The 27,409-nt window shown below is 49.1% G+C and overlaps 1 protein-coding gene across 2 annotated transcripts; it reads right to left on the reverse strand.

Annotated features, from left to right (window-relative positions):
* Nucleotides 1-6,620: 6,620 nt before the first annotated feature.
* On the reverse strand, nucleotides 6,621-27,102 carry TFAP2A (transcription factor AP-2 alpha). 2 transcript variants are annotated; one of them, XM_001514157.4, is made up of 7 exons: nucleotides 27,021-27,102; nucleotides 21,750-22,184; nucleotides 18,313-18,364; nucleotides 15,932-16,163; nucleotides 13,032-13,150; nucleotides 10,813-10,954; nucleotides 6,621-8,203 (listed from the first exon to the last, which is right to left on the reverse strand). In XM_001514157.4, the coding sequence occupies exons 1-7, from the start codon at nucleotides 27,069-27,071 to the stop codon at nucleotides 7,915-7,917; spliced, it is 1,320 nt and encodes a 439-aa protein (XP_001514207.2). In that variant the 5' UTR covers nucleotides 27,072-27,102; the 3' UTR covers nucleotides 6,621-7,914. The 2 variants fall into 2 exon arrangements, with proteins under 2 accessions (XP_001514207.2, XP_001514228.1); XM_001514178.4 differs by lacking the exon at nucleotides 27,021-27,102 and adding an exon at nucleotides 23,496-24,271.
* Between the last annotated feature and the right edge of the window lie 307 nt (nucleotides 27,103-27,409).

A 27,409-nucleotide genomic window follows, 5' to 3' on the forward strand; every position in this document is an offset into this window, starting at 1 on the left:
AGGGAGGGAAGGAAAGAAGGGAGGAAAAGGCCAGGTTAACACCTTTTTCTGAGTGTTTTACTGCCGCTTAATTGGGCCTAACATTGGTGTGAGCGCGGTGGTCACTGACCCCGCTCTCCTCCCTCCTCTCCCACCTCTCCTGCTAATACTCTTACTCCCAGGGCCTGTCACTTCACCTGCCGCTCTCCTCCCAGGCCGCCTATGTCCTACTTGCCAAGCTCCCCCTGGCTGCCTGCCCTCGGCCTGAGCCGCGAGAGCCGAATTGTGGGTTCCTCCCAGCTCAAGAAGGACAGCATTTTTCGTTTTCAGGAATGATGGGACGTGGGGGGAATGAGGAGTGGGGTGGGGGGAGAAAAGATGAGGAGGAGAAGGGAGGAAGAGGAGGGGGGAGAAAAGGAACCAAGTGGGAAAAGAAGAGAGGAGGTTGAGGAGCAAGAGAGGTGGAGGAGAAGGGGAGAGGAGAAGGAGGGGAAGGAGGAGGAAAAGGAGGAGGAAGAAGAGGGGAAGGGGAAGAAGGGGGAGAGCAAAGAGGAAACAAGGAGCAGGAGGAGGAAGAGGCGCATTAGAGAAGGAGGAGGTGAAGGAAGAGGGGAAAGGAGGAGGAGGAGGGGAAAGGAGGAGAGAAAGAGAAAGGAAAGCAGGGGAAGAGGAGAAAAAAGGGAAAAGAAAGGGGGAAGCTGAGGAGGGAGGGAGAGAGAAGGAGAAAGCTTAGGAAGAGGAAGAGGAGAATGGGGAATAGAGGAGACGAACAGAATAGAAGTGCTTAGTATAGTGCTCTGCAAACAGTAAGCGCTCAATCAGCAGCACTGATGAAGTACCTTTCGCTGCTTCGGGTAGTTAAGGATAGAGTTGTTTCGGATAGGAGTACTTAGAAGGCCGAAAGACAATCAAGACTGAAGAAGGACAGAGGGAGGAAGGGGTTTCTACATTTGGCCCTAATGCTCCCCTCTCCGAAATATTTGTATTATAAAGTCTATTGTCCAAATTAAAGCTTGGGTCAACGCCAGCTTTAGAGAAGTCTGGATGAATGGGATACGTCGACGATAGAGAAACTTGGGAACGGCTAGGCGATTTTTGACCTGTGTCCCTTAAGGCAGGTTTCGAACTGTAATGACCAACCCAAATACGTGGGAAAGTGTAACAAAACAAGGCAAATTCCAGTATTAACCATAATAAAACAATGAAGCCTTGTGTTAAAGAGGGTTACTGGGAATCGACCGTTGTGCAGTACAGTGTTGGAATGGTTTTACCTTCCTCATCTTGAAACACAGTGGCAACTTTTTCTTCCCTGCACCTGTTATGAAATCCTTAAATCGGATTTGGGGAGCGGGTTGAAGGTGGGGGAAATTAATAATAATGAAGTTACCCAAAGAATGTCAGCTTTGCATTTATTTCCCTGAAAATCTCGGGGTTTCATGTAGTCTGAAAAAGCCACTCCCTCATGATTTAGAACTAATGTGACTTTTTTATGGCATCTAAGCGCTTACTATGTACTAGGCAATGCACTAAGGGCTGGATTAGACAGAGCACCTGTCCCATATAGGGCTCACAGTCCTATTCCACGTTTTACAGTTGAGGTAACTGAGACATAGAGAAGTTAAGCGACTTGCCCAAGGACACACAGCAGACAAGTGGTGGAGCTGAGACTAGAACCCAGGTCCTCTGCCTCTCAAGCCCGTGTCCTTTCTTTTTTTTATTATTGAGTCTAAATTGTATTATATACTCACCTGGTATCTTTTGAAAGAGGAAACAAACCCCTCTTCCGCTGACCTATCTCGTGGGGGTAGGGAAGTGGGGAGGGGTCGGAGGCCGGAGACCACACAAAGGGCCACTTTTTGCCTCAGACAATAGGAGCTTCCAAATATAATCTTCTAATTTGTTTCCTTGCTTTCCCCTTTACCCCATCCCTCAATTGAACGCTTCAAAAAAGAAAAGCATTCTTGTTCGAAACCTTTTTTTCCCCATCTCGGTCCGACACTTCTGAATTGTTCCTGCTCAAAAAGGAAGAGAGTGGGAAGATCCTCAACAGGTAAATTATCAATTACCCTACTTCATTTGCTTCAGTGGTTTCACTCTGATTTTCTCCATTTCTCCCGGCCCAAGGTAGAAAGCGAAAGTCTTTCAACACAACCTGTCGCATCAGTGCCAAGTAGCCCAGAGATGTTAGATCAAGTCATCAATTAATGAGTTAATCAGTGGTATTTCATGAGAATATTACATGTGCCGAACATTGTGCCAAACGCTTGGGAGAGTACAACAGGGTTGGTAGGCATAATCCCTGTCCTCGAGTCAGAAGGTCATGGGTTCTAATCCCAGCTCGGCCACTTGTCTGCTGCATGTGACCTTGGGCAAGCCACTTCACTTCTCTATACCTCAGTTACCTCCTCTGTAAAATGGGGATTGAGACTGTGAGCCCCACGTGGGACAGGGACTGTGTCCAACCTGATTTGCTTCTATCTATCCCAGCGCTTAGTTCAGTGCCTGGCATATAGTAAGTGCTTAACAAACACCCTAATTAAAATTTTTGTTATACAATCTTTATACAAGCATGCGCTACTGACCTGTCCTGGGAGCCCTCCCTCTCCAGAAATATCGAATAGATTTTTAATTCTCACTGTAAGTTTTACAACACCATTTTCCCGAAATAATGCGTTCATAAAGCAAATTCTCCAGAAAAGGGATGGGACCAGTTAGCTTTTTCAAGTCACCCACCCACCGCCCAACCTAATTGTCATTATTTATACTATTAGGACTAAATCAAGGTAGCACACGTAGCTAGAGCACCATGGAGCATCGAAATGATCTGTTCAGTGAAATCTTTTTCTAAGAAAATTTCAAAACCCCAATGAAATGCATTCCGGGACAATCAGAGAGTCTCGTTTTTACCCTTCTGAGGCTGAGTGGGTGGGTGATGATTTTGGTTGGGTTTGGGTGATTGTAGATGAATGGGGTGGGTGGATGGGGGTGTGTGTGTGTGTGTGTTTCCCGGAGTTTCCATTTTCATTTACCACGCAGAACCAAAAGATAGGGAAATCCGGCCGGTAGTGTCTTTATTCCAAACGCAGACTTTCATAAAATCAGTCACACAAAGAACAAATTTCGGTAATCGGCGTGTCGCTGCTCTCCGTGCACCTGTAACTGCAGTAAATTAGCCATTTGTTTGTAATATTGCATTTTCCCTCTTTCCTACATCTCCAGCAGCCTGACCCGGTTTTATAGTCTGGGTGACTTGGTCCAAGACCTGGGTAGAGCCCCAGTAGCTGAGCGGGGCAGGATGAGATTTTAACTGGGATGAAGCAGATGTTGGCTTCTTGCCGCCCTCTAACTTGATTATTCTTTGGACACGTTAGGCAAGCATTAGTGATTGATAATGACGCTAATTAACCCCTTTCCTTTCCAAACAGTAACACCACTGCCAGCAGGATCCTGCAAACAATAAATATGAAACACTGCATACATCAATATCTGTTTAAAGGCGATTCGGTACACAACTTCATTTTGCCACGTTCGATCATGTTAGCTTCACTTTACGATTCGATATTTATCCAAACACTGGAGTCCCCAAAACGCGAAGAAAGGAGCCCTGCCACTTTAAAACTGCGAAATGCTGTCATGCCCCTCAGTTGAAGGCAAGTTAAGCTATAATAGAAACCACGCACAATTTTTATTTCAGTTCTACACTTGCTTTTGACTTGGTTATTTCAGTTTCGTTCTTAACCTATTTTAACTTGACACAATGGGGCTGAACTACATGTAATTTTTTTTTTCTTTTTTGGGCGGGGGGAAGGGAAAGGAGAATCTTATCTCAGTTCCACTTTCCGAACATGAAATCTGACATATACAACTATTACGAATGTAATTTCGGTTGAGGGGTGTGTCCGGGCGGGAGAGAATGTTAGCTACAGAGTTATGAAATTCTAATTTTAAGCAGGATTTGGGCAAACCGGAGCGAACTTGATCTGATTATGCAGTCTACTGTGTCCTGAGTTATAAAGAAATTTACATTGAATTTGGAATTTTGATAAATGAATATTCCTATCAAGTGAATAAAATGTATTCAATTAACTAAAAACCTCGTGCACTTCTGAACTGAAGTGGAATCGACTGTAATTGATTTATTTGAAACCAGAGGTTAAGGACTGAATTAGCTAAGTACAACTGGGTATTTCAAGCCACTGACTTCTCAAATGTCAAATCCCTTCTATTTTAAATATTATTTCAGCTGCGGGGCATTGCTGTCCTGATGGCTATTCCACCAGTTAAATCTCAAATTATATTAATATTCGATTTTTTGGGGAGGGGGGTTCGATTGTAATTTTTTAAATGGGTGGGGGTAGGGAGGGAGAGATGACTATTAAACTTGAAAGAGCAGTGTGTGTGTGTGTGTGTGTGTGTGTGTGTGTGTGTTTCATTTACAATTGGGTGGGGAAATTAGCATCGCTGGCGAGGATGGTCTGTTCGTTAACGTTCAACTATTCATCCTAATTTGAGTTGATCCGCAAAAGTAAATGCCGTTAGTAATGAATCTGACCCAGAATGGCGTTGCCTATCATGGATCAGGTGAAAAATATATCTGGAACCTGATAAAGCAATCATCACACGTTCTAGAAATCTCACGTTGGTCACAGTCGAGAATACCAAATCCAAAGCTAGCTTTCCATTATCGCCGGTAAAATCATTTTTTTCTTTTTCTTTTTGGATAATGACTTAAACCAAACCCGGAAACATCTACACAGTCTCTTTTCCCTTTTTGCTTGGCGAACACGAGGTCGAAACACATCCTTAAAATGCTCAACCATAGAATCACATCAGCTATTTTTTCCCCCTCTTTCGGTGGCATTGTTTATGGTGTCCTTGTGCTATTCCACCACAGCATTCCTTTCTACTAGCCCAGGATGAGCTGATTTCATCGGGGACAGGTCTTCCAAAATAACAAGCCTCTGTAAATCCAGATATGAATGAATGGTATTTAATAAAATTGCTTCGTTTAAAAATGAGTATTTATGTGTTGCTGGAGAAAGAGCAGCAATGTACTGCTGTTTATGAATGCTATTGTGCCTGAGGTTAAGATCCCACACACAATCTGAGACGCAGCCAAGAAAAACAGCTCTGATAGACAATGCTTCACTTCACCTGCTACAATACTGTGCATTTCATTTATGTCAAGAATATGTACAGTTAGGGTTCATTCACCTCATTATTTTGTTACATCTACTTTACAGTTAACCAGTCTCTCTTGGAAATAATAAATAACCGTTTTAAAAACAATTGCAGCTTTGCATTCAGAAGAGGAGCCAATTTCCGTTTGTATGCAAAAAAAAAAAAAATCCACCATTGTTATAAACTGGCTTGCTACGAAAAGAGAAGGCAGATCCTCCTAGCTCTCTTTTGCTTGACTACAAGGATTTTACATTGCCTTCTAGAAAGAGATTATTACCACAGCAAGATGAAACATCTTGGACCTTACCTAACATTTGGCCTCACCGGCCTTACCAAAAGTCGGGCTAAATGAACAAATGTTAATTTTCCCTGCGCTTTTGCAGAATAGCCCGCACGGCTAACCTCCTGTGTTTCTGCCTGGAAAACACTCACACAACAAACCTCCTTCTTTACAAAGCAAGGACACCTTTCAAGTTATCCCATAGGCGTCCCGAATTAGACACCTTTTTTCACAAGTACTTCTAACTGCGCCTCTGCGGGGACCCCAGACGCCACCTCTTCTCCCCCCCATTCCGTAGTGCCATATTTCAGACACATGCTTAAAAGTTTAACCAGATTTCTGTTTCTGAAAGCTCCTTCAGAAGTGGAAGTCGGGGTGGTAGAGAGGTGAGAGCTGGGGGAGAGGAGAAAGAGGAAGCATCTGAACGATAGATACACTGTTCCAATCTTCTGTGCTACTGCATAACCATCTGTGAATAAAATATTGAAATGAATTTCCATATTTTTTTAACCCACCCTGATCTACAAATATCCCACTTTTTTTCTCCTCAAAGACATATAGCTTTTGCTTCTATCCGCTTGTAATTCTTATCAATAGAATAACCTGACACCACAACTATTTGTCCTTGGGTTTTGTAATTACTTAAGAGCTAGCACTTGATATTTCAGATTTGTTTTGTTGGGGTTTTGGTGGGTTTTTTTGCATTACAGAGAGCAAAATGTTTGGTAGGGGGATGCATTCCTTTCCACCATTGTGCTTTCTCTATGACCGCTTCATATTTATGTTTTAAAACACAAATGAAAACCTAAAGGATCAACATAAATAAAATAAAACTTTATTTTTTAATAAAATTATGTTTTGATTAAGGAAAAGATCGTGTCATTCCTTTAGCAGTACAGACAGTTTTTTATCCAAAAGAATACATTGGGTTTTATTGTGTCATTTGTCTGAATACAGACTCAGTGGAATATCTAAATGATATCCTGCTCTGAACTCCAAGTTGAAAGTAAGTTTTTATTATACTTGAGGGAAACAATGGGTTCAGCTGCTTATTGCAAGGAGCAATTGTCAAGGGAGAGTTAAACTCAATTACTGTAACCATACTGAATAAAAAATACTGCCAAGAACAAAAATACGCCTGGGTAAAGACAGCCACTGAATAAAAAAAATCGACATAAAGCGTATCAAATATTTATTTATCTGGGCAACAAAGGACTATGATACATTGACAGGCATGGAAACTACTGCCAGCACAACTCAATACAATACAACTATAACTGCTTCCAATATGGCCAGTGGAAATACAGGATACCAGGTGGTCCCAAATGTTTGAAGTTCTTTGAACAAAAAAGAGAAAGAGGAGAAAGAGAGAGGGGAGGAAGAGGAAAAAGGGGAGGGAGGGCGAGAGAGAGAAAGAGAGAGAGAGAATCCTAATCCTTGGTTTAAAGACAATATTAAATTTATTGCTCTGATGATGCTTTTAAGGAAGGGCAGTGGATGAAAATAAAACTTGCTCCCCCCCCCAACACATAAGTCCTGTAAAACCGTTAGCTGTTCAAAATCTTTCCAGGGTTCAATATCACTTTTTTTTTCCTTTTCAATGAGATGCTAAATGTAATACTAATTATTTATAAAATCCATTTTATTTCTTTTTTTATTTGTTCAGCTGCTTCATTGTCGCCTCAACATGCTACAACAGGGCTAAAATCATGAATCCCAGAGAAAAACCCCCAAAACCTCGGATTTCTAAATAAGTACCGTGAACCACATGAAGAACTAAGAGGGAAGATTTAAAACCCACTAAACAAGAGGTAAACGAGATCACCAGATAAATAAAAAAGGCTTAAAACAGACTCACCATATTTACAATTCCCATTAAATTACACATAAATAAATATATACAGAGACATGAACACCGATTCCCTTATATATAGTAACTGAATCGTGTCACCATAGAAAGTTCAAGTTGGTCGCTTTACCTTGAAGAGGAAAAAGTTCTACAACTGAAGACATGACATGGAACTGCGTGTTTTGTGTTCAAGTTTATTCACAATACTGATAAAATGTCATCATCCTTTTTGTCTTTTTTTTAATATGGCTACAATCTTAACTGAAGTAATGTAAGGGGAGGTGGTGATTCAGTCCGATGAAGCTCATAGAATTTATTTTTTTCATTGTTCTTTTTTTTTTTAGAAAAAATGTTCTTTCTTTTTATTTTATTTTTCGTTGGTTTATTTTAAAAAAAAGTTCACAAACTCAGACAGAACTTTTCTTTGCTGGCTCCACAGCCCGTTCTGTTCTCTTAGGCTCCAGACGAGGGTAAGGGGGTGCCGAGACGGTCGGGAGAGGAGAGGGGAGCTTGCAGTCTTGGACTTGGGCGACGGATGGTCCCCGGCCCCCGGGGCGGTGGCCCGCGGGGCCGAAGGGGATGGAGAGATGGAGTCGGGGTGCGGAGGGGGCGAAGGAGCAGTTCCTCACTTTCTGTGCTTCTCCTCTTTGTCTCCGCTTTTGGCGCTGTTGTCCGTGTGGCTGTTGGGGTTGTTGCTGAGGTACATTTTGTCCATGGCTTTGAGCGCCTCGGTGAGATAGTTCTGCAGGGCCGTGACGGCGGCGCACACCGCCGGACTGCCGAAGCCGTGCGAGATGAGGTTGAAGTGAGTCAGGCAGCTCTGGATGCCCGGCTCCAGGATGGGATTGGGCCGCGAATTCCCCAAGGGAGATCGGTCCTGAGCCAGCAGGTCGGTGAACTCTTTACAGATCTGTCTGCAGCGCAAGTGGAGCGGAGAGAAGGAGGGAGGAAGGGAGGAACGGGAGGGGGCGAGAAATGAGCCATCTCTGGCCGCAGCAACGGAGCACCACAACCACCCCAGTGCTCGGTCTCCCCGCTGGATTATACGACCACCCGGCATGATGAAACAGAAAAGAATCCCCTCTCTTTCCCTCCTACACACACACACACACACACACATACTCACACACACACACACACACACACACACGCATCACCCCTTCCCATGACAATCCTCTGTACCAAGTCCAGCAAATGTACTACCACTATCCTCTTCCCACCCTCCATCCTCAACAACTCCCCTCCAAATCCTGGCAACCCATTCTGACATCCCTCAAACACCTTAGACCTCCATCATCTCTCACCTCAGTTCCCTAGAGACCCGCCCTCTCCCTCCACACACACCCACACTCAGACACACACCCACACACCCCACCCCCAACACACACCACCATCACGTGATGACTCTGGGTGGCACTTCCCAAACAAGTTCTCATTGCCAGACTGGGAGACTGGGGGCAGTCCTGCCCCACAAACGGGATGCCGATGCCATGTTGTTCTGAGAAAACTCCCGGGGCATTTAGAGGGCAAAGGAAAGGTCCGACTTGAACCCTGCTTTTCTGCCACGAAATTGCAAAAGGAAAACTGGAACTTTTTTTGGAAAAGAGGGAGGGAGGAGGAGAAGGGAGAGGGAGAAGGAGAGGACAAAGAGGAGGGGGGGAGGGAGAAGAGAGCAAGGGGAAGGGTGAGGGAGAGAGTTAAGGTCATGGGAGAGTGAAGGGGAAAGGAGAGGGAGAGGGGAAGGGTAAGGGCGAGAAAGAGGGTAAAGAAGAGGGGAAGGGGGGAGGGGAGGGAGAGGGAAAAGGGAAGGGAAAGAGGGAGAGGATGGGAAGGAAGAGGAAGATGACAAGGCAGGAGAGGGAGAAAGGAAAGCAAGAGATAGAGAGGAAGGCAAGAGAGGGGCAAAGGAAGTTGGGGGGAGCACAGATTGAAGTTGTAAACTAGTGGTCAGGAAACGTGTCTACCAACTCTGTTGGATTGATCTCTCCCAACCACTTAGTACAGAGCAAGCACTCAATACGTACCATTAAATGATTGATTGATTGATTGATCTTAACCAGCCATTCAAAAGCAGGAAAGTCCCTTCCCTAGTCCCTGGGTGTGGTGCCTACTCCCGGTTGGAGTCCCGCAGAGCCAAAAGCTGCCTCGGAGGCTCCAAGGGAGGAAAGGGGAGAAGACCCTCCTTGGAAGTAAGTGGGACCCACCACTGTCTTCTAGCCTCACCCTGCTTTCTCCTCACCGCCAGCCCCTGACCTCTGGCTCCATGCCCTGGGGTGACATCCCCATTGGTAATTAAAGCCTCCTAAACACGCCTTTTAATTTCCAGCAAACAGATCAAAACAGTCATTTTCTTTTTCACACGCCGCCACCTGGAAGCCTACTCAGTCCTCGCCAGTGACAAACCCCCGCCTGCATTTTGATGTGAGTGTTAACCTGGGCCAGTCTGAAACCCGTTCCACATCTCGCCTGCTGACTAGAGTGGGAGAGAGAGAGTAGGGGGAAGTGAGGTGGGAGTGGGGAGGGGGGAAAGAGAGAGACGAGAGGGATAGAAGAGCAGAGAGGAGGAGGAAGAATGAGAAAAGGAGTGAAGGAGGAGAGAGAATGGGGGAGAAAAGAGGAAGAAAGAGGAGAGGCTTAAGAAGGGTTATGAGGAAAGAGGAGAGAGAAAGGGGGGGTAAGGAGAAGGGATGACTCAGCGAGGACTGGAGGAAGAAAGAGGGGAAGAGATGAGAAGGGTGAAGGAAGAGGAAAGAGAAGGGGAAAGCAGGGGCCAGGGAAGAGAAGAGGAGAGGGAGAAGAGAGAAAGGGAAAAAAGAGGAGCCTTAGTGAGGGTTAAGAGGAGAAAGAAGGGAAGCAGGGGGGCGGGGGAAGCGTCGAGAGGAGAGAGAAGTGGGAGAATGGTGGTTGGGGGGAGAGGATGGAAGAAAAGGGAAAAAATGGAGAGAGAAGGCTTAGTCAAGGCCTGAGGTAGAGACAAGACGAGGGAGAAGGGGTGGAAGACATTGAAGAGGGGGGGTTGGCCTGAGGGAGGGGGGCGGGGAAGAGGCAATGAGGTGGATCAAGGCCCAGCTCCTAAGGGGCTGACATTGAACTCATTCTTGGACGAGCTCGGCCGTTGGTTCCCCGCCCTAGAATCGCCATCCCACAGAGACACAAAGTGATACGCTTTAGCCCAAAGGCATGCGTGTTTCCCCTTCAGGGGATTTTGGCTTGTCCTTCCTAAAACTAAGTCAAGATTTCTAAAACCACCTTCTTTCCATCATCCTCTGTTTTCCCACCCTTCCCTTACCCCCCTCCCCGACAAGCTGAAAGAGCACGTGTATGGGCAATGAGATGGGCGGAGTGAAGGAAGGTAAAAACTCCAGTTTTCCTACCAATCCAGAGTGGTGTGGCGGGCACCACATCAAAGGATTGACAGAGACAGAGAGGCAGAGCAAGAATCCGAGAGCGAGAGAAGGGAAGGGAAGAAGAGAGACTTTTCTCTGGAAACTCAGATTCCCCATTGCAGGCGTAAATGTCTTACTTCGTAGCTAGGAGCATGTTTTTTCTTGTCACTTGCTCGTTGGGATCGGAATGTTGTCGGTTGAGAAATTCAGCTACTGCTTTGGCAGGAAATTCTGTTTCACACACATACCCAAAATCCCTGGCTAGGTGAACCGCTTCTCCTGGCGAGGGGAGGGGGGAAGGGTAAGAGATGGGGTGGGGGGAGATGGGGAGAGGGTCAAAGAGAGGGAGGAGAGAGAGGTCGAGTCAATACTTATTGTGGAGGGAGGGCTACAGTGCCGGGGGTATAACTGGTGCACACTCCCCTTAAAGTGAACCTGGAGTGAGGGGCAAATGGCTTGTTCCCCCTTTTCAGGAGTTTTATTTTCAGTGTCGTAGGCCTCAGCAGACACACGTTAACCCTAAAAGCTGACCAGTCTTTATCGAAAACCAAAACACAAATATAATCAATTCCCCGCTGGCCCCTCTTTCTCCTTCATGACAGGATTTTCTCGGTGCCCTTCTGATATATTTCTCCTCTATTTCTCTTCGGCCTATAAACTTACTATAGACTGATAGTCATCGATATTCCTCGAGCTTCTCGGAAGAGAATGTACTAAACAGCTAAGTGTTTAAAATTTAACTTGATCGCATATAATTATCTGTTCACCCAAAACGATTAACCATGAGAATTTTAGGGTCATTCCACTGAGCCTGTCTGTTTTGTTGATTTTCAAATCTTTGGTTTTAATTTCCTGAACCAGTTGGTTTTTACTGCAGGGCTTCCTGCCATTAGCTCCAGCTCCGGAAGAACGCATGCGCCAATTAGAGCTTCAAAGCTCCACTCCGCTGAGCTTGTTTCCATAAAATGGAGCGGATCATAAACAATAACAGTACTCTAGAAACTGCTTCACTGCTACAAGACTCAAAAACTCGAAACACTTCTCTGCTGTCGCTCTAAAAAAATTAGCCATTGTTTATCAGTTTAGCTGAAGATCATCCCCTTACTGATGTGTGTGTGGGGTTGGGGGGGGTGGTGGAGGGAAGGGGGTGTTTATTTCTTCATCCCACTGAATACGAATGCTTGATCCAGAACAATAGATCATTATTAAAACATTCACCTTTCTCATTAACATCTCTGATGGCAACAGTGGGTTCCATAACATTTTCTCTATTTTCCTACTGCCAAATAAGGTTTTCTTTTCAAATGATCTCCAAAAGTAAACATTGTACAGTACAGTACAGAGGTAATAAGTGTAGATGGGTTCAGTTCAACCGGAAGGGTGTCTATGCCTTCTTCGTAAAGCTAAGGGTAAAAAAATGAATCTTACCCTATCTATAAACGTTAGTTTTAAATTACGTTTGGCATTTTAAATGCCTTTTAATTTTTCCCTTTAAGTGTGAGGTACTTCCAACAGGATACGTAAAAACGAAACAAAAGAAAGCTATAAATTCACTCCCACACACCCAAACTTAAGCGAACTTGATTACCAGGAAAACTTCAAGCGCTCAAGGGACACAGTCAAAATTCTTGTAGGAAGATTTCGAAGCCAAATCGCAGATAAAGATGTGTGGGCCGGGTTTTGGGGGTTGGGTTTTTTTTTTGAGCTTTAACAAAGTAGTCCATTTTTCAAACATTTGCACCTCCGTGTGCGTTCCACTTCAGAATCAAATCACCAACTGCTTAAAGTTGCTAAAAAATGCTTTCCTGTTCGGGAGGGGGACAAGATGGAATGATAAGGGGGCATGTGTTTTGAAAATGAACACCCAAAAAGGGAATGCAACTCTGAGGTTTTCAGGATAGTCTTAAATCATGACTCAGGTCAAGGATTCCCAAATTAATTCAGGAAGTAATGGTCACGCATTTCTCAAATGCAGATGTCAGAATAACTTAGATGATTTACTGTTGTATTCCTTTAAGGCGGCAGAAAGTTTAACTTGGAGAATTTGCAGTCTTAAAAATGGTTTAGATCTGAGTTATAGAGGAGAGGAGAGGCTGTGGGGGTTGGGGAGATGGGGGGAGAAGAAGAGGGGAGTGGTTAGGCAAACGCCAAAATGCAATGTACTTTTATGCTTCTATATTCACTCTCAGGTGAAACCACAGGTAGTGTCGTCAAAAAAAAATCTTGTCCCACAAATGATGAGAAGACAAACGAAAAAATTTCTGGGTGTGATTTGATTAGAGCAAATGTCACATTTTCCAATGAAGCATCCCTTCTCCCCAATCAGCTCCCCTCCCCCCTTCCAAGAGCCACTTACCCTCCACTAGTGATGTGAGCAAGGTGACGTTAGCAGCTTTACGCCTCCCCGCAGGCAGGTTTAATCCTATTTTGTCCAGTTTTTCTCTTAAAGATCTCCCCCCATTTTTAGACTTCGCCCTGTTTCACAGACACACAACAAGAAAGAGATTTAGGACGGGCCTCTCTCGCTAATGCGTCACATCTCACTAGGTTACTTTGAAAGTTCCTGGGTTATTTAGAAAACTACCTAAAACATGTTGTTTATAATAAGACGGAAGGTGGTAGGAACACTTTGGAACAGGGGTTAGGATTGGCTTTGAAAGAACAATTTAATAGCAGATTGAAAAACTATATTTTTCAAGATGAGGCAGAAAGGAGAGTCTCCCCTTCCCCCACCAAACAAAAAACCCAGTTCACCGGTTTTGGTGGCAATTAATATTATTTTTGTCTCTGCAATTCCGTGGCTCTCACAAAAAATCCTATAAGAGACTTCAGAGTATCACTTCAAAAGTCACTACTGGGGCTTACCCACAGTAACCAAAGTTATCATCACTCTCACATTTCTCGACAAAACTCTGTCCCCACCGGGAAGCTCTTTCCCTCAACTTGTTTACAGGCCATGTCACCAATTTAACTGCAAGCGTCAAAACCCAATGTCAACCCCAAAGAACTCCACTTCGTTCAGAGAAAATGGAGCAGTTCTAAATAGATATGACTGTCTTCGACAGAAGTGGGTTGAGATAAATTGTTTAAATGAAACCCCGTATTAATTAATTCCGGATTTTATTCCCTACTCAAATGCTCTTTAATTGTGTAGATTAGATTATGCTCCCCTAGGTAAACAGGCCCCAATATTGGGAAGGGGGAGATGGGCAGAGATGGAAAATGAAATACAAATAAAGCCAACTGACTGGGGGTGGGGGTAGAGGTGAGGAATGAAGTTGAAAACACTTTGCCTTACAATGTGGCATGTTCATTTTTACAGGCAAATTTGGTAGTTCTGTGGACCCATTGATCTCAATCGTTAAGACCCTTAAAAAGTTAGGGAAATCCACCCTCTCGGACATCTTGAAAAAAACAACCCGCTGGCTGCCATGACCCGTTCTTCAACACGGGTGCCGACAGATGAGGAGAGCCAATTTGGGCTGGACGGATGTCATCTTGGGCGTTTTGGGGGAGGGGAGAGTTAGGAGGGCTGGCGAGTTCCACCACAGCGGGGGACACATCGGATAGGTAATGGGGACGGGGGCGGCCCTCAAGGCCCCCAGTGCTGCAGCCAGTCTGTGAAGGTGGGGGAGAAGGGAAGGGGCTTCTGGGGGTATAAGAGTTGGTGGGGGAGGGGGGGTTGAGCCAGTCAGTACTACTACTAATGGTATTTGTTAAGCGCTCATTATGTGCCAAGCACTGTTCTAAACACTGGGGCTGATACAAGGTAATCAGGTTGGACACAGTCCCTGTCCCACATGAGGATCACACTCTTAATCCAGGTTGGACACAGTCCCTGTCTCACAGTTATATTTGTTAAGTGCTTACTATGTGCCAAGCACTGTTCTAAGCACTGGGGCAGATACAAGGTAATCAGGTTGGACACAGTCCCTGTCCCACATGAGGCTCACCCTCTTAATCCCCATTTTACGGACAAGGTCACTGAGGCCCAGAGAAGTAAAGTGACTTGCCCGAGATCACACAACAGACAAGTCATTTCACTTTTCTGTGCCTCAGTTCCCTCATCTGTAAAATGGGGATTAAGACCGTGAGCCCCACGTGGGGCAACCTGATTGTCTCACATCTACCGCAGTGCTTAGAACAGTGCTTGGCACATAGCAAGCGCTTAACATATACCATGATTAGTATTAACGTGGCCTAGTGGCAAGAGCCGGGTCTTGGGAGTCAGAGGTCGTGGGTTCTAATCCCGGTTCCTCCATTTGTCAGCTGTGCAGCTTTGGGCAAGTCACTTCACTGTGCCTCAGTTACCTCCTCTTTTAAATGTGGATTAAGACTGTGAGCCCCACGTGGGACAACCTCATTGCCTTGTATCTACCCTAGAGCTTGGACCGTGCTTGGCACATAGTGAGCGCTTAACAGATACCATCAACATTATGATTATCATTACTATTATTCAGTGGCAGAGGTGGGATTAGAACCCAGGACCTCCGACTCCCAAGGCTGTGCCCTTGCCAGTAGGGCCAGGCGGCTTTATGAGAAGCAGTGTGGCTCAGTGGAAAGAGCGCGTGGCTCAGTGGAAAGAGCCCAGGCTGGGGAGTCAAAGGTCGTGGGTTCTAATCCCCGCTCTGCCGCTGGTCAGCCGTGTGGCTTTGGGCAAGTCCCTTTGCTCCTCTGTGCCTCAGTGACCTCATCTGTAAAAGGGGGATGAAGACCGCGAGCCCCACATGGGACAAGCTGATCACCTTGTATCCCCCCAGTGCTTAGAACAGTGCTTGGCACATAGTAAATGCTTAGCCAAATACTATTATTATAGAGCAGCAGCGTGGCTCAATGGCAAGACCCCGGACTTGGGAGTCAGAGGTCATGCGTTTGAATCCCTGCTCTGCCACTTGTCAGGTGTGTGACTGTGGGCAAGTCACTTCACTTCTTGGTGCCTCAGTGACCTCATCTGGAAAATGGGGATTAAGACTGTGAACCTCACGTGGGACAACCTGATGACCCTGTAAATCTACCCCAGCGCTTAGAACAGTGCTCTGCACATAGTAAGTGCTTAACAAATACCAACATTATTATTATTACTATTATTATTCCCAGCGTGGAGGAAGGGGGCCGCTGGCTTTGCCTCCCCTCCTCCCAGTCCCCCCCCCTCCTGCCTGCTCCCTCCGCCTGGCCCCCTCCCGCTCGGAGACCGGGCGAGCGGGCGCGACGCATGCGCAGTGGCCTGGCTCCCCCTCCCCGTCGCCTGCCCCTCACCTCCGGAGCACCCCGCCCAGCAGCGACGCGTTGAGACACTCGGGCGGCGAGAGGCGCCGCTGCACTTCCGCCACTGTGACCTTGTACTTCGAAGTGGAGCTGAGGAGGGAGAGGCGACCCGGAACTGAACAGAACACCTCGTTGGGGTTGACCACGCCGCCGAAGAGGTTGTCCTTGTTGATGGGGATGGCGGAGACGGCGTTGCTGTTGGACTTCGACAGGGACACGGGGCCTAAGGGAGAGAGGGAGGAAGGTGGGAGGCGTTAGGAGCTGGGAGACCTTGCTCCTCTCCAGGGATTTTTTCCCCAACTGGGGCCCTGCTCCTGGAGAAGCCCCCAGGTGGCCCGGCCTCCCCAGCGCCTGGAGGCCCGAAATCCCCTTCCTCCTCCTCCAGACTGAGCCAGAGTTGGTGTTCCTTGCATCCCCACCTTCCCCTCGCCCAACCCCGTTGGGGCCTGGGGGCTCCGGACCGCTTGCGGCCTTGTCCGATGAGGCGGTCTGGGGTTTGTTTCGGCCTGGCCGTCGTGGCTGTTTTCACTGGAGCGGGTGCAGTCGAGTCCAGAGAAATCCCAAATCCCCGCAGCCCGGCGGGAAGGGGCTGGGGCACATTCTAGCAGGCCCGTCGCCTTATTTGCTACCGTAGAGGCGGGAGGGGGACGGAGCGGAGAATAGTCCACCGGGAGACTTGGGGAGGCGAGGAAAAGTGCAAATGGGGCTGAGAGACAGCTGCAGGGAGCTCACCGGGCCCCCACAAAAACCAGAACCGGACCTTAAATGAGCGCTGCAGTCGGGGGAACAGGATGCTGATGAAGAGTGGGCTCTGTTGCCTCCCACCGAATAAAATGGGCCCTTGAAGGTTGGAGAACTTTGAACGTTTATAGATCATCCGGTCTGGATGGTCCAGAACACGGCCGGAGAAGTTTTAATCACAAGGGAAAATACGACGTCATACTGTGGAAGTTGCTGGTGAGATAGGCAAAACGTGCTTTAGTTTAGGGATATTTCACACCACCTTCCCCTCTGCTGAATAAGCACCTTTACAGGAGGGATAAAATTAAGGTGGTATCCTTCCTAATACTCCCAATCCCATGCTCAGCCGATAAGGCTGCGGAAAAGTGCACCGATCCATTAAACGTTTCCCCCAAATAGACAGACCGTACCCCCAGAACCGTTTTGCAGGGTGTGCTTGGGATTTTAAAATTCCACGGGGAGATCTAATAAATACATAGAAATCCTGTTTCTTATATTGTAAAAGTATTTTTTTTCCTTCACGTTCTTTAGTGGGACTAGGCTAAACGTGTTGGGGGGGGGGGGGCTGTAGGTTTTGGATAGATCACTTGTGACATTAATAGCTCTGGGGAGGCTAATAGAGACAATAGGAGTTAAACGAACTCTTGAGATTACTAATAAAAGAGCCAATTATCATGTCGACTTGGAAAGAGCATCTCTTAAGATTTATCCCTTGCACATCTAATTTGACGTGACAAAGGCTTTACAGACACAAAAATGAAACTTTAAACTAGCTAACTGTATACTGATTCGGGTTAGAAATGAGAACAGTTTTATATAGCATCATCCTCTGGTGGTGTATCAGATACTGAAATATTATAACACGGCCAACATAATTCAAGAATGCTGCTACTGAGGGTGAATAATATGTAAGTATATTCAATCCAGTGAACTTTATTCCTACCCACTAAGCACAATGCAAAGCCAAAAGAAATCACTTGACACTTCCTATCCAATTCAGACTTCTCAAACTGCCCAAACGACACTGTGACCTCTAGACCAAGTGAAAGAGGAAGAGGATATTTTGAACTAAAACCCAGCTTTTTCACATACTTAATGCATATATTAACAAAGTACTAGTATATTTTTAAAAAGCCCAACGAGGCTGTACAATTTCAGGCGGAACAACACAAACACCTTTTGGTTTCTAAGGAAAACCATGCGTCACTTTTAGTAGTCATCCTTCTAATTTCGGCCCCAAATCATTTCCACCACTTCAACATCATCTGCTTCTCTGCCTCGTGAACGTCTACCTTCACTCACCCCATGCAATTAGCTGAATTCTGAAATCTTTGAAAAGAAAAAGGGACGTCGCCTAATCGACTAAAACATTGCATCCGCTGTTGCAGACACCACGAGACTGATTTAAATATTCCAAACAAAAACACTGAAGCAACCGAAGAAGCACTGCAAAGGTGACTACCAGATACAAAGCTGATGATTTCAAAATTGCTGGTCTCTATGCCTATCTAACTCGTTAATTCCAAGCCTTCAGGAAATTCTATTTGAGAAAAAAATAAAGCTCTGCAAGTTCTCTTAAATAGTACCCAGCCTGTAAGGACATGCTTGGAATGCAGAAGGAAATGGCTTACCTTTCTTAATTACAGTTTGATCTGGGATGTTAATACCCGGGTCTTCTACATGCTGCAACAAAAGGATACATCGGGATGTAAAAGTATAATCATAACAAAAGGAAACGAATGTTCGGGAGAAGGTGGGGGGAGGGGAGGTCGTGGAGAGGAAATTTCCCCTCCTATTTAGTGACATTTATATATAAACATCTCATCTCGGTTTATTGGAATTTTCGGCTTTGCAAATCAAGAGATTTGTAATTGCACACCCATCGCCAGCTCCCCCGCCCCCACCCAAACAAGCCTCTTCAAAACAAAACAAACCCAAAAGCTTCCTTTGGAAAACCCACCCACCCTACCTGCACCTAATCTTTCAAAAGTGCAATTTAACCTTTAAATCGAATCTCACTGTAGTGCGGCATTTCAACGCCTCTGTCCTCGTCCCTGGCTTCGAGATTCAAGTATTCCGCCTGTCTGCTGCTTCTGCCTCTGGCAACGAGGGCCCGGGAAGCACAATGGAAACTGGCGGAGCGGGGCCGGGGGGTGGTGGGTGAGGGGTGGGGAGGGAGGGGGGAGTAACTGGGGAGCGTTGAAAATCATTTGGAAACATTTTAGGTGGTGTGAGAAAGAGCTAGCCCCGAGTCACACCTTCACCGTGGAAAACGGAAAAGAATGGACAGTTCCACCCCTGGAATTGAAATCAGCCCGGAATATGGAAAGAGCATCTAGTCCCTGAGCCAGCTTTGCTATTGTCCAGCGGAGGTTTGTTGCCGCTTTCTTCCCGATGGGCTGTTTTCGTGTGCTGGAGTCACAACGTGATTAGAAAGTAAAATGAAATCATGTTTTCTAATGCAGAAACTGACAGGCAATATAATGTCTGGCTGTGTTTACAAATTAGCACCAGTGCTGCTGAGATAGAAGATTTCGCAATCGTTACCAAACACAGGCATTACCATTTAAAAAACTATTACTTCCCTCTCTAGTCTTTGTCCAACAATAATACTGATTCTAACATTTTCCATTCTGTCTTGGATTTATGCTCCTGTTAATTGTGCCTGATCTCAATGATTCCGGGTGGATGGTACTAAGTTGCTTTATTACAGGTTTTATTATACTCAATGCTCTCATTTGTAACTTGCCTAAAGTGCTTCTGGATTTAAGCATAATTAAATTGAGAAATGTTCAGAAATGACTACTGCTGCAGTTCTTGTGTTTTAACTATATGGGGAAATATGATCCCTTATGCCTGCACCCTAAATCCATAAAGTAAATGTAGTGTGGCATGATACTTTTATTTGTGTTATTCCTAGGCGTATTCCATCCAGCGAGGACTGTTCAGTTTAAAATCCCACTGAGATATTTATGATTAAATAATTTTCACCATCTATTTGATTTTCTTAAATATTTAGCAGGCATTCATATTAACGGTTAACTGTTGCAGCCACGGGAGAATTGAAAGCGACCTTTTTCTTGACCCAAATTCCTTCGAAAGAACTTCATAAAAAGAAGAAAAAATCGGGAGGGCGAAAGAGGGAGGGAGGGAGACACCGATTCGCTCTTTCGGGGCATTTCTCCCTATCGTTCCACTTCCCCTAAAAATGACTGCACTAGTTCATGGGCGCGGGCCTGATCCCACCTTCTCTTCCTAAAGTAAAGCCATCCTAATTCGTGGGGGCTCCGGGGTGTACAGCATGATTTCGCAATTCAAAGAGGCCCACGGAGTGAGTGAGCAGACCGTCCAAATAGTGTCCTTTACTAATATTATCGGTGGGAACTTCAGGCGAATATGGGCCGGGGGTGGGGGGCATACATCCCCATAATAATCGTGACTCCTAGTTCCAAAAGGAGGTCCTCCCAATTAAACCACGGCCTCTGTCTGCCTTTCGGTTTCAAAGAGAAACAGAGCTTAAGGATCAGCCTATGGAGGGAGGGGTGGTGTTATAGGTTTTCATTCTTTTATTATTATTATTATTAATAATAATGGTATTTGTTAAGCACTTACTATATGCCAAGCACTGTTCAACATATCCAGATCGTTTATTAAACCCTGTATTTTGGGGGAGAAATGTCTGCTTTCAGCATAATTCTGGTGAAGATGATGGATCATTTTCAGCGGTAAATTTAGCGAAATCTCCCCTTTAACCGCTGTACCGGGCCAGCTGAGCCGAGGTTTCCAAATGACCAAAAAAAAAACAAAACCCAAAACCAAAGAAAAAAAACAGATAACTTTATCTGACCATTATCCTTGCAGCATGACGCTGTCATCATTAAATCGTCAACGGGTGTATCGATGCAATATTTGAAACCAATTATTTGGGCTAGCTCTTAGTCAAAAAGAATCACATCCAGACACCACAATCCCCTCCCTCTTTCCCCCGCCCCGAAGAGAAGCGACTTTGGCAGAAGCGCCCTCAGCTTTAATAAAATTATTGTCCTGTTCTAATTCTATTTTAGCGGGGAGTGGTAGAAAGCCATAAATTTGGAATTGGAGCGGGGGACGGGGTTCAAATGATATTTCAGACGGTATTTTCAAATGAACAATAGCCTGGTTTACATAGTACATTAACAAACGTGGTAATGCCGTGCTTAATTAGAAATCATTTTAAACCGTATTTATCGATAACCGAATTAGACCCCAAATAACGCATTACCCACTAGTCTGAAAACATTTAATTTAATATAGGGTGTAGCAGGCCTTGATAGACTTTGATAAGCCAGCTAATGATTTACGAGGTCACCGCTTAGTACGCCTAGCGAAGGGACTGAGACAGCAATTGAATAGACCTCGGATGGGATGTGCCGCTTTCCTTCGCTTGAAGCAGGACAGCAAGTGCTTCGGTTCCTCTTTCAGCGACTCGAACCCCCCGTTCGGTGAAATCCAAAAAGAACAGCTTTCTTTTTTCGCACCCCACTTTCACCCACTTTCGGGGAGAGCGGCGAGAGCATTTAATGAGCCCTCTCCGTCGAGTGGCCTGTTGTTGGGTGGGTTTTTTTTAACCACCCCGTCTCCCCAAGGCAGGGCGAAATCCCCAACGCCGGCCCGGGGTAGATACTCTCTAGGCTTCCAATCGTAAGACCTTATTGTCATCGGCAGTGGAATGATATCGTTAATAATGACACGAATGTGATCTATTTATCGTTTAGGGGCGATGCCGCGGCGTGCGTGGTGCGGGGTCCGACCGTTGGAGGTGAGGGCTGATTATTGTTGGGTTTCCCGAGTCGCCGAGGTGTCCAAAAGCACGCTGTGTGCCCCCAACCCGGCCCCCCACCCCTCTCTAAACGAAGCAAAACCAAGCCCACCCCCACGGCCCGTCCCCCAGCTCTCTCCGCACCCCCCACCTCCCTTTACCGTCTCCTGCCTCGGGGCGTCCAAGCGGTAGCCACTTGGGAACGGTTGGATCCCCTCTGGCCGGTCCCTCTCAGTCTGGAAAGTGGGCAGGGGTCGGGGCCTTCCTTACCGGCACGTCTTCGATAGCATGAGGTATGGAGTGGATGGGAAGGTCTCCTAGTCCTGAGCTGAGCCCGTGCGGTCCGTGGAGCAGATCCTCATGCCTTCGGTAGTCCCTTCGGGGGTCCAAGCCGGACAACTGATGGGGCAGCGCCCGGTGCGTGTGCAACAGGCCGGCCTCCTGGCTTTGTCTCTGGGCCGGCCAGCCCGGGTGCTGCGGCTGCGGCTGGGCGTGCAAGGGGTTGAGGCTGTAAGGGTCGTTGACGTGGGAATAAGGGTCTTGAGACTGGGGGTAGATGGGCTGGTAGGGAGGGGGGAAGTAGGGGGGCTGGAAGTCGGCGTTGGGAGTGTGGGAGAGCGGAGGGGCGCTGGTGTAGGGAGATTGGCCTACGGTCCCCAACTGGGGTAACCGGGCAGTCCCATTGCTGGTGCCGTCGTGGCGGTCCTGGGGAGGGAGAGACAAGGGGGGGGGGGGGGGGAGGAGGGATAAAATAACACAGGGAGACAATCGGAACCCCTTCCGGGACACCCCGCTTTTGACTCGTCCTCCCCGCAAAAGCCAGGCCCGGCGGGTCTTTGAAGCCGCCGAAGGAAGCACCGGGTGGAGGGGGACAAGTTCTGGAGGCTTTCTCTAACTTCCTTGAGGATTTCGGGGGTGGAGTGGCGGGGGGGAGGGAAGGACCCGGTGATACGGAAATAGTCGAAAATCGAAGGGGGGGTGGGATGAGGGGCTATCTGGGATGGGCTTTGTAAAGAACGAAAAAGGAAAAAGGTCCCGTCCCCAAATCCAGACCGTCCAACCGCTGCACCTTGGAATCGCCTCCCTCGCAGCAGATTCAAAAGATTTCCCCCGCCCCCCGGTTCCACAGCGAACCCGAATGGAAACACGACCGTTTACTCTCTCCTCCATTGATTTGGTGAGGAAAAGCAGAAGGGTTCAAAGACTTTTCCCATGCCACGACTGTTTAAATAGGACATTTCGCAAACGGACTGTTAAGGAACGCACGCGTTCGAACCCCAGACACCTATAATTCCAGGCTGGGGGGAAAAGCTGTCTTTTCAGTAGGGAAATGGAAATGGAAACGAGCATTCATTCCGTATCTAGAACCTGCCCCTCGTGGGGTCGAGTTTCCCCTCCTTCCCCCCCCCCCCCGCCCCAACAATCCCACCCTCCCCATCCATAGGTAAATACAACTACTGACTTTCGCTTTATCATCGTAACTCGGGGGGGTGGAGGGTGGGGGGTCGAGGGTGGGGGGCTGGGTTTTCAAAATAGGAGCACATGGTCGATCGAATGTCTATAAAATGATCAGAAGTCTATAAAACGAAGCGCTTAGACGATTGGAAAAGGCGAACTGGGAAATCGACATCAAATTATACAGACGGTATAGCACATCGGTCTCTATTTATAGGGCAGGGGGAGAGAGGGGCCGGAAGGTTGGAAACACCTCGATGGCACGTGAAAACGTGCGGGAATAAAGAGGAATACGGAACGAACAAGGCTCTGGATCGCCAGCTCGAAAGAGAGGGTGGGGAAATCTTTTCAGGGGGAGTCGGGAAGGGGCCAATGCACGAGATTCGGGAAGACAGTAAACACGAGCAATGAAAGCAAAGAAATCGTCCCCGCAGTTGGGGTGTTGCGATCTCCATTCACAACCACCTCACGATCAATAACAACAAAAATCCTAGAGGGGATTCCGGAGGGAGGAAGAGAAAGAGAGAAAGAGAGAGAAAGGGGGGGAAAAAAAAGACTCACCATCGCCGAAAAACTGTGTACTAACATCTGCGAAGAGTCTGGGTTAACGAGTCAGGGTAGAAAAATTCAGAGAAAAGTGACCAAATGCGTGCACGCACACACACGCATACACACACACACACACACACACACGCTCGCACACACACTCACACAACACACACACAAAAGAGTAGCGATGAGACCCAGCACTGTTCTCTGACTACAGTGTCACAACGCCGGAGACTCTGGGGTGCCGGAAAAACACGGCTATAATCCATCAGAACTTGAACCAATTCTTGCCGCTGCCCTTCATTTGGTGTTGCAATCGCGATCTCTATCCTGGCTTGATAGTATAATTCAAAGTTTAAAAAAAAAAAACGTGTGTGTGCGCGCTTGTTTCTTAATCCTCTGTCTCTCCCCTTTTTTTTCCTCCTTTGACTTAGCGGCTGCTTGACTTGAGCTTCTAATAACAGAAATCGGCTGCTTTCCTGGCGACTCCTAATAGCAGATATTCATGACTATTAATATCACACGAATACTTAATAAGGGAAGAATGGCTGGAAATCGACCGTGAAGCGAAGAGGCAACTCGAGGCAGAGTCTGTTCTAAATGACGTCCATTGAATGAAGAATCAGTGTATCTAATCAGAGACGGGGAGAGGGAGAGCCAGAGACAAAAAGGGGGAGAGAGGGAGAGGGAGAGGGAGAGGGGGCCATGCCGTGGCGTCTGACGAATCACAGGGAAGGGGCAACATTTTAAAAGGTTGCAGAGCAGGCAAAAGTGAAAGAGAAAGGGAGCTGGAGAGGGGAGCTGGAGAGAGGGAGGGAGAGGAAAGAGAGAGGGAGAGAGAGGGAGAGAGGAAGAAAAAGAGAGGAGGGAGGAAGGGAAAGGGGAGGACCAGGGGAGGTGTGTTTGGGGGTGGGGGGTGGGGGGAGGGAGGGAGGGAGGCAGGGAAAGATGGAAAGGACGGGAGGACGGGGGTGGCGGTGGACAGGCGATCAGACGGAGAAGAGCAGGGCAGACCTCGAGCTGCTGCTGCCGCTGCTGCCGCCGCTGCTGCCGCCGCTGCCGCTGCCGCTGCTGCCGCCTTGGCCGCGGTGACCATCGGCCGGCCTTCGAGGCGGAGGGCCGCTCCGGGTGGCCGCTCGGCCCCTCGGTGGCCCTTTCGGGCGGGCCGGGGCCGGGGGTGTCCGGGCCGCTCCGTCCCCCGGCCCCGGGCCCGGCCGCCGCCTCCGCCGCCTCCATGGGCACCGGCCGGGGGAGCCCCCGGGAAGGACCGCCCGCGGGACGCTGCGCTCCTCCTCCTCCTCCTCCTCGTCCTCGTCCCCACCCCCCGGGCGCGGCTCTGGGCAGGGCCGCCTCCCGGCCGGGGAGGGGGCCCCCGGAGTCCGGCCCCCGGAGGAGCCCCGAGGAGCCCCGGCGGGGGTCGCGGGGAGGCGGGCCGGCCCGAGGACCGGACATCGGCCGGCCCGACCCGGCCAGGGCAGGAGCGGAGGCGCGGGGGAAAGACGACGACGGCCCGGACCGCCCTCCCGCCGCAAACCCGTCCGACTGGCCGCCCCGGCCCCGGCCCCGGCCCCGGCCCCGGCCCCGGCCCCGGCCCCGGGCCCCGGCCCCCGCCTCCCGCCGAGCCCGACAGGCACATGCTCGCCCGCCCGCTCGCTCGCCCGCCCGCCAGCCCGCCCGCTCGCCCGCCGCCTTCTGACAACGGCCACTTTGCGCCTGCGGCATGTCCCTGCGGCAGCCCGCGCACCTAAGCAAACACGACCCTCATCCCGCGCCCAAACCCCCATCAGCGGGGGCTCCCCGGGTTGGGCCGTCCACCTCTCCACAGGCCGGGCCGGGGACGTCGCCACCGCACACTCACACACACCGGCACACACAGACAGCCAGGCGCACGGACGGACAGACAGACAGAGACGCCCTCCGACACTTAGGCCAACGTTGCGCCCAGGTCCCTCTCCCTCCAGTTTGCGCCCAGGTCCCTCTCCCTCCAGCTGGTGGGACGGCTCCCCTCTCCCCCCTCCCCCACCCCCCAGCCCATCCCCCAACCCGACGGTCCCACCCTTTCCGCCCCTCGCCTTCCCCGCACCACAATAGTCCCGCACCACAGAGTCCCTCTCGCAGCCTCAGGCCCCGCTCAGCTGAGCCCCGAAGACGCCCACGGGCTCCTCTGCCTTCTTCTCTCTTTTCCTCCTCCTCCTCCTCGGAGCCCCCTTCGGCCTGACAACAAAGCCTGCCTCCCTTCACACACACACACTCTCACACACACACACAGACACACGTGGGCACCGGCGGACGCCAAAACGGAGTTTCTGCTCAGAAAAGGGGGAAAGGGGGCGTGAAGGGCAAGAGAGGGGAGACGCGTTGTTGAAAACAAGGTGTCCAAAATATGCACAGAAAGACACCCTCCCCACCCCGTCCCCAGGTGACACATCTTTCCGATATAGCCGGTTTCGGGTTTCAAGGGGGGACAAGATACCGCAGCTCCGCAGGCCAACAGTTCACTTGGGGCCATTTCCAGGTGCAAAAGGCCCAACAGAAGCCAAGAGTCCGACCTGGCATGAAACCTCGCGCCGGCTCTCACCCGTCGCTCTATTTTTCCGAGGGGGACGGAGAGGGAGAGGGAAAGAGTCGGGAGGGGGACCCTCCGCCCCTCCCTCTCTCCCCACCCCCGGCCCACCACATCGGCCCCGTAAATCAGGGACTAGAAAATGTAGACCCGAGCCAGATTTGGGGTTGGGGTTGGGGGTGCTCAGACCACCCAGCCCCGCCGCCGCTCCCTCTATGGGGGGCAGGGGACACCCCGATTACTCTGTTCCGGGGCCAGGGGCGCGGGATACTCCCACCATCCCGGTCTGGGGGGCGGCTGGACCTCTGTGAGCTCGCCCAGGTTCTTCCTGAAGTCGAAACAGGCTCCCTCCGGAGAGGGCAACGGGGACTGACGGCGCCTCCGGGGCTGCCAGGTCCCAGACTGGCATCAGACCCGACCTGGTCGCCTCTCGCCCATCCGGCCTCTGACGGGGCAGGGAGAGACCCGTTGATAAAGCCCAGCGGGCTTTACGCTGCGGGGGCAATTTATCCATCCATCCGTCTACCCATCCATCTATCTATCCATCTCTCTGCGGGGGACACGACAGACCGGTAATGACTCTCTGTCCACTCTGGGGCTCTCGGAGGGTACGACCCAGATACACGTAGGCACATCCCGCCACCCCTCACCGCTCAAAAAAATCTTTCCAGAAAAACAGGGTTCGAGTTTCCGACTTCCACCCCCTCGCACGACAACTCCGTCCAAAATTGGAAGGGAAAAGGCGGCTGGCAGGGAGGATCCCCCCCAACCCCACCTCCCCTTTGCCCACCCCCAGCTCCCAAACACACCGAGCTTCCCGGTGGGCGATCCCAGCCCCAGCGGCTCTCCTGGGGGTCCGCTTGGCACGGCGGGCTGGCGCGGAGCTGAAGTTTTCCCACGCGAAATTCCCAGATCGATGGATGCGTCGAGGTCCCGCGCCCCCGGCGGCTCTCCCCGTCCGGGGAAGCGCTTACCTCGCAGTCTTCATATTTGATATTATCCGTCAGTTTCCAGAGCATTTTCATGGATCGGAGGGCGCGAATTCGGTCCTCTCTGCTTTTGCACCGAAGCGAAGTCACAGAGGGCAAGCTGGTGGAGGGAGGGAGGGAGGGAGGGAAGGAGGAAGGGAGGAAGGGAGGAAGGGAGGGAGGCGGCGGGCGGGAGAGCAGCCCCTGTGTGCGCTCGGAGATCTCCCTCTAATGGTAGAAACTTTTCCCTTTTCCAGCTCTTTACCAACAGCCTAATCGCCTCATTAGCATATCAACAATAGTCCAATTGCTCTCCAGCACAACAACCTGCAGCGACGGACCCAGGTATATAGGATCCGCACGCAGGAGCCTTTCCCCAAAGCGTTGCGCTTGCT

Source organism: Ornithorhynchus anatinus, chromosome X2 (assembly GCF_004115215.2).
Source record: "Ornithorhynchus anatinus isolate Pmale09 chromosome X2, mOrnAna1.pri.v4, whole genome shotgun sequence".
In the NCBI taxonomy this organism is placed as follows: Eukaryota; Metazoa; Chordata; class Mammalia; order Monotremata; family Ornithorhynchidae; genus Ornithorhynchus; species Ornithorhynchus anatinus.

Excerpts from the sequence above, each read along its gene's own strand:
- TFAP2A (XM_001514157.4), bottom strand. The coding sequence starts at position 27,071 with ATGAAAATGCTCTGGAAACTGACGGATAATATCAAATATGAAGACTGC. Across the intron at positions 18,365-21,749 it reads ATGCTATCGAAGACGTGCCG|CATGTAGAAGACCCGGGTAT; the intron begins GTAAGGAAGGCC and ends CTTTTGTTGCAG. Across the intron at positions 10,955-13,031 it reads GCTCACATCACTAGTGGAGG|GAGAAGCGGTTCACCTAGCC; the intron begins GTAAGTGGCTCT and ends TCCCCTCGCCAG.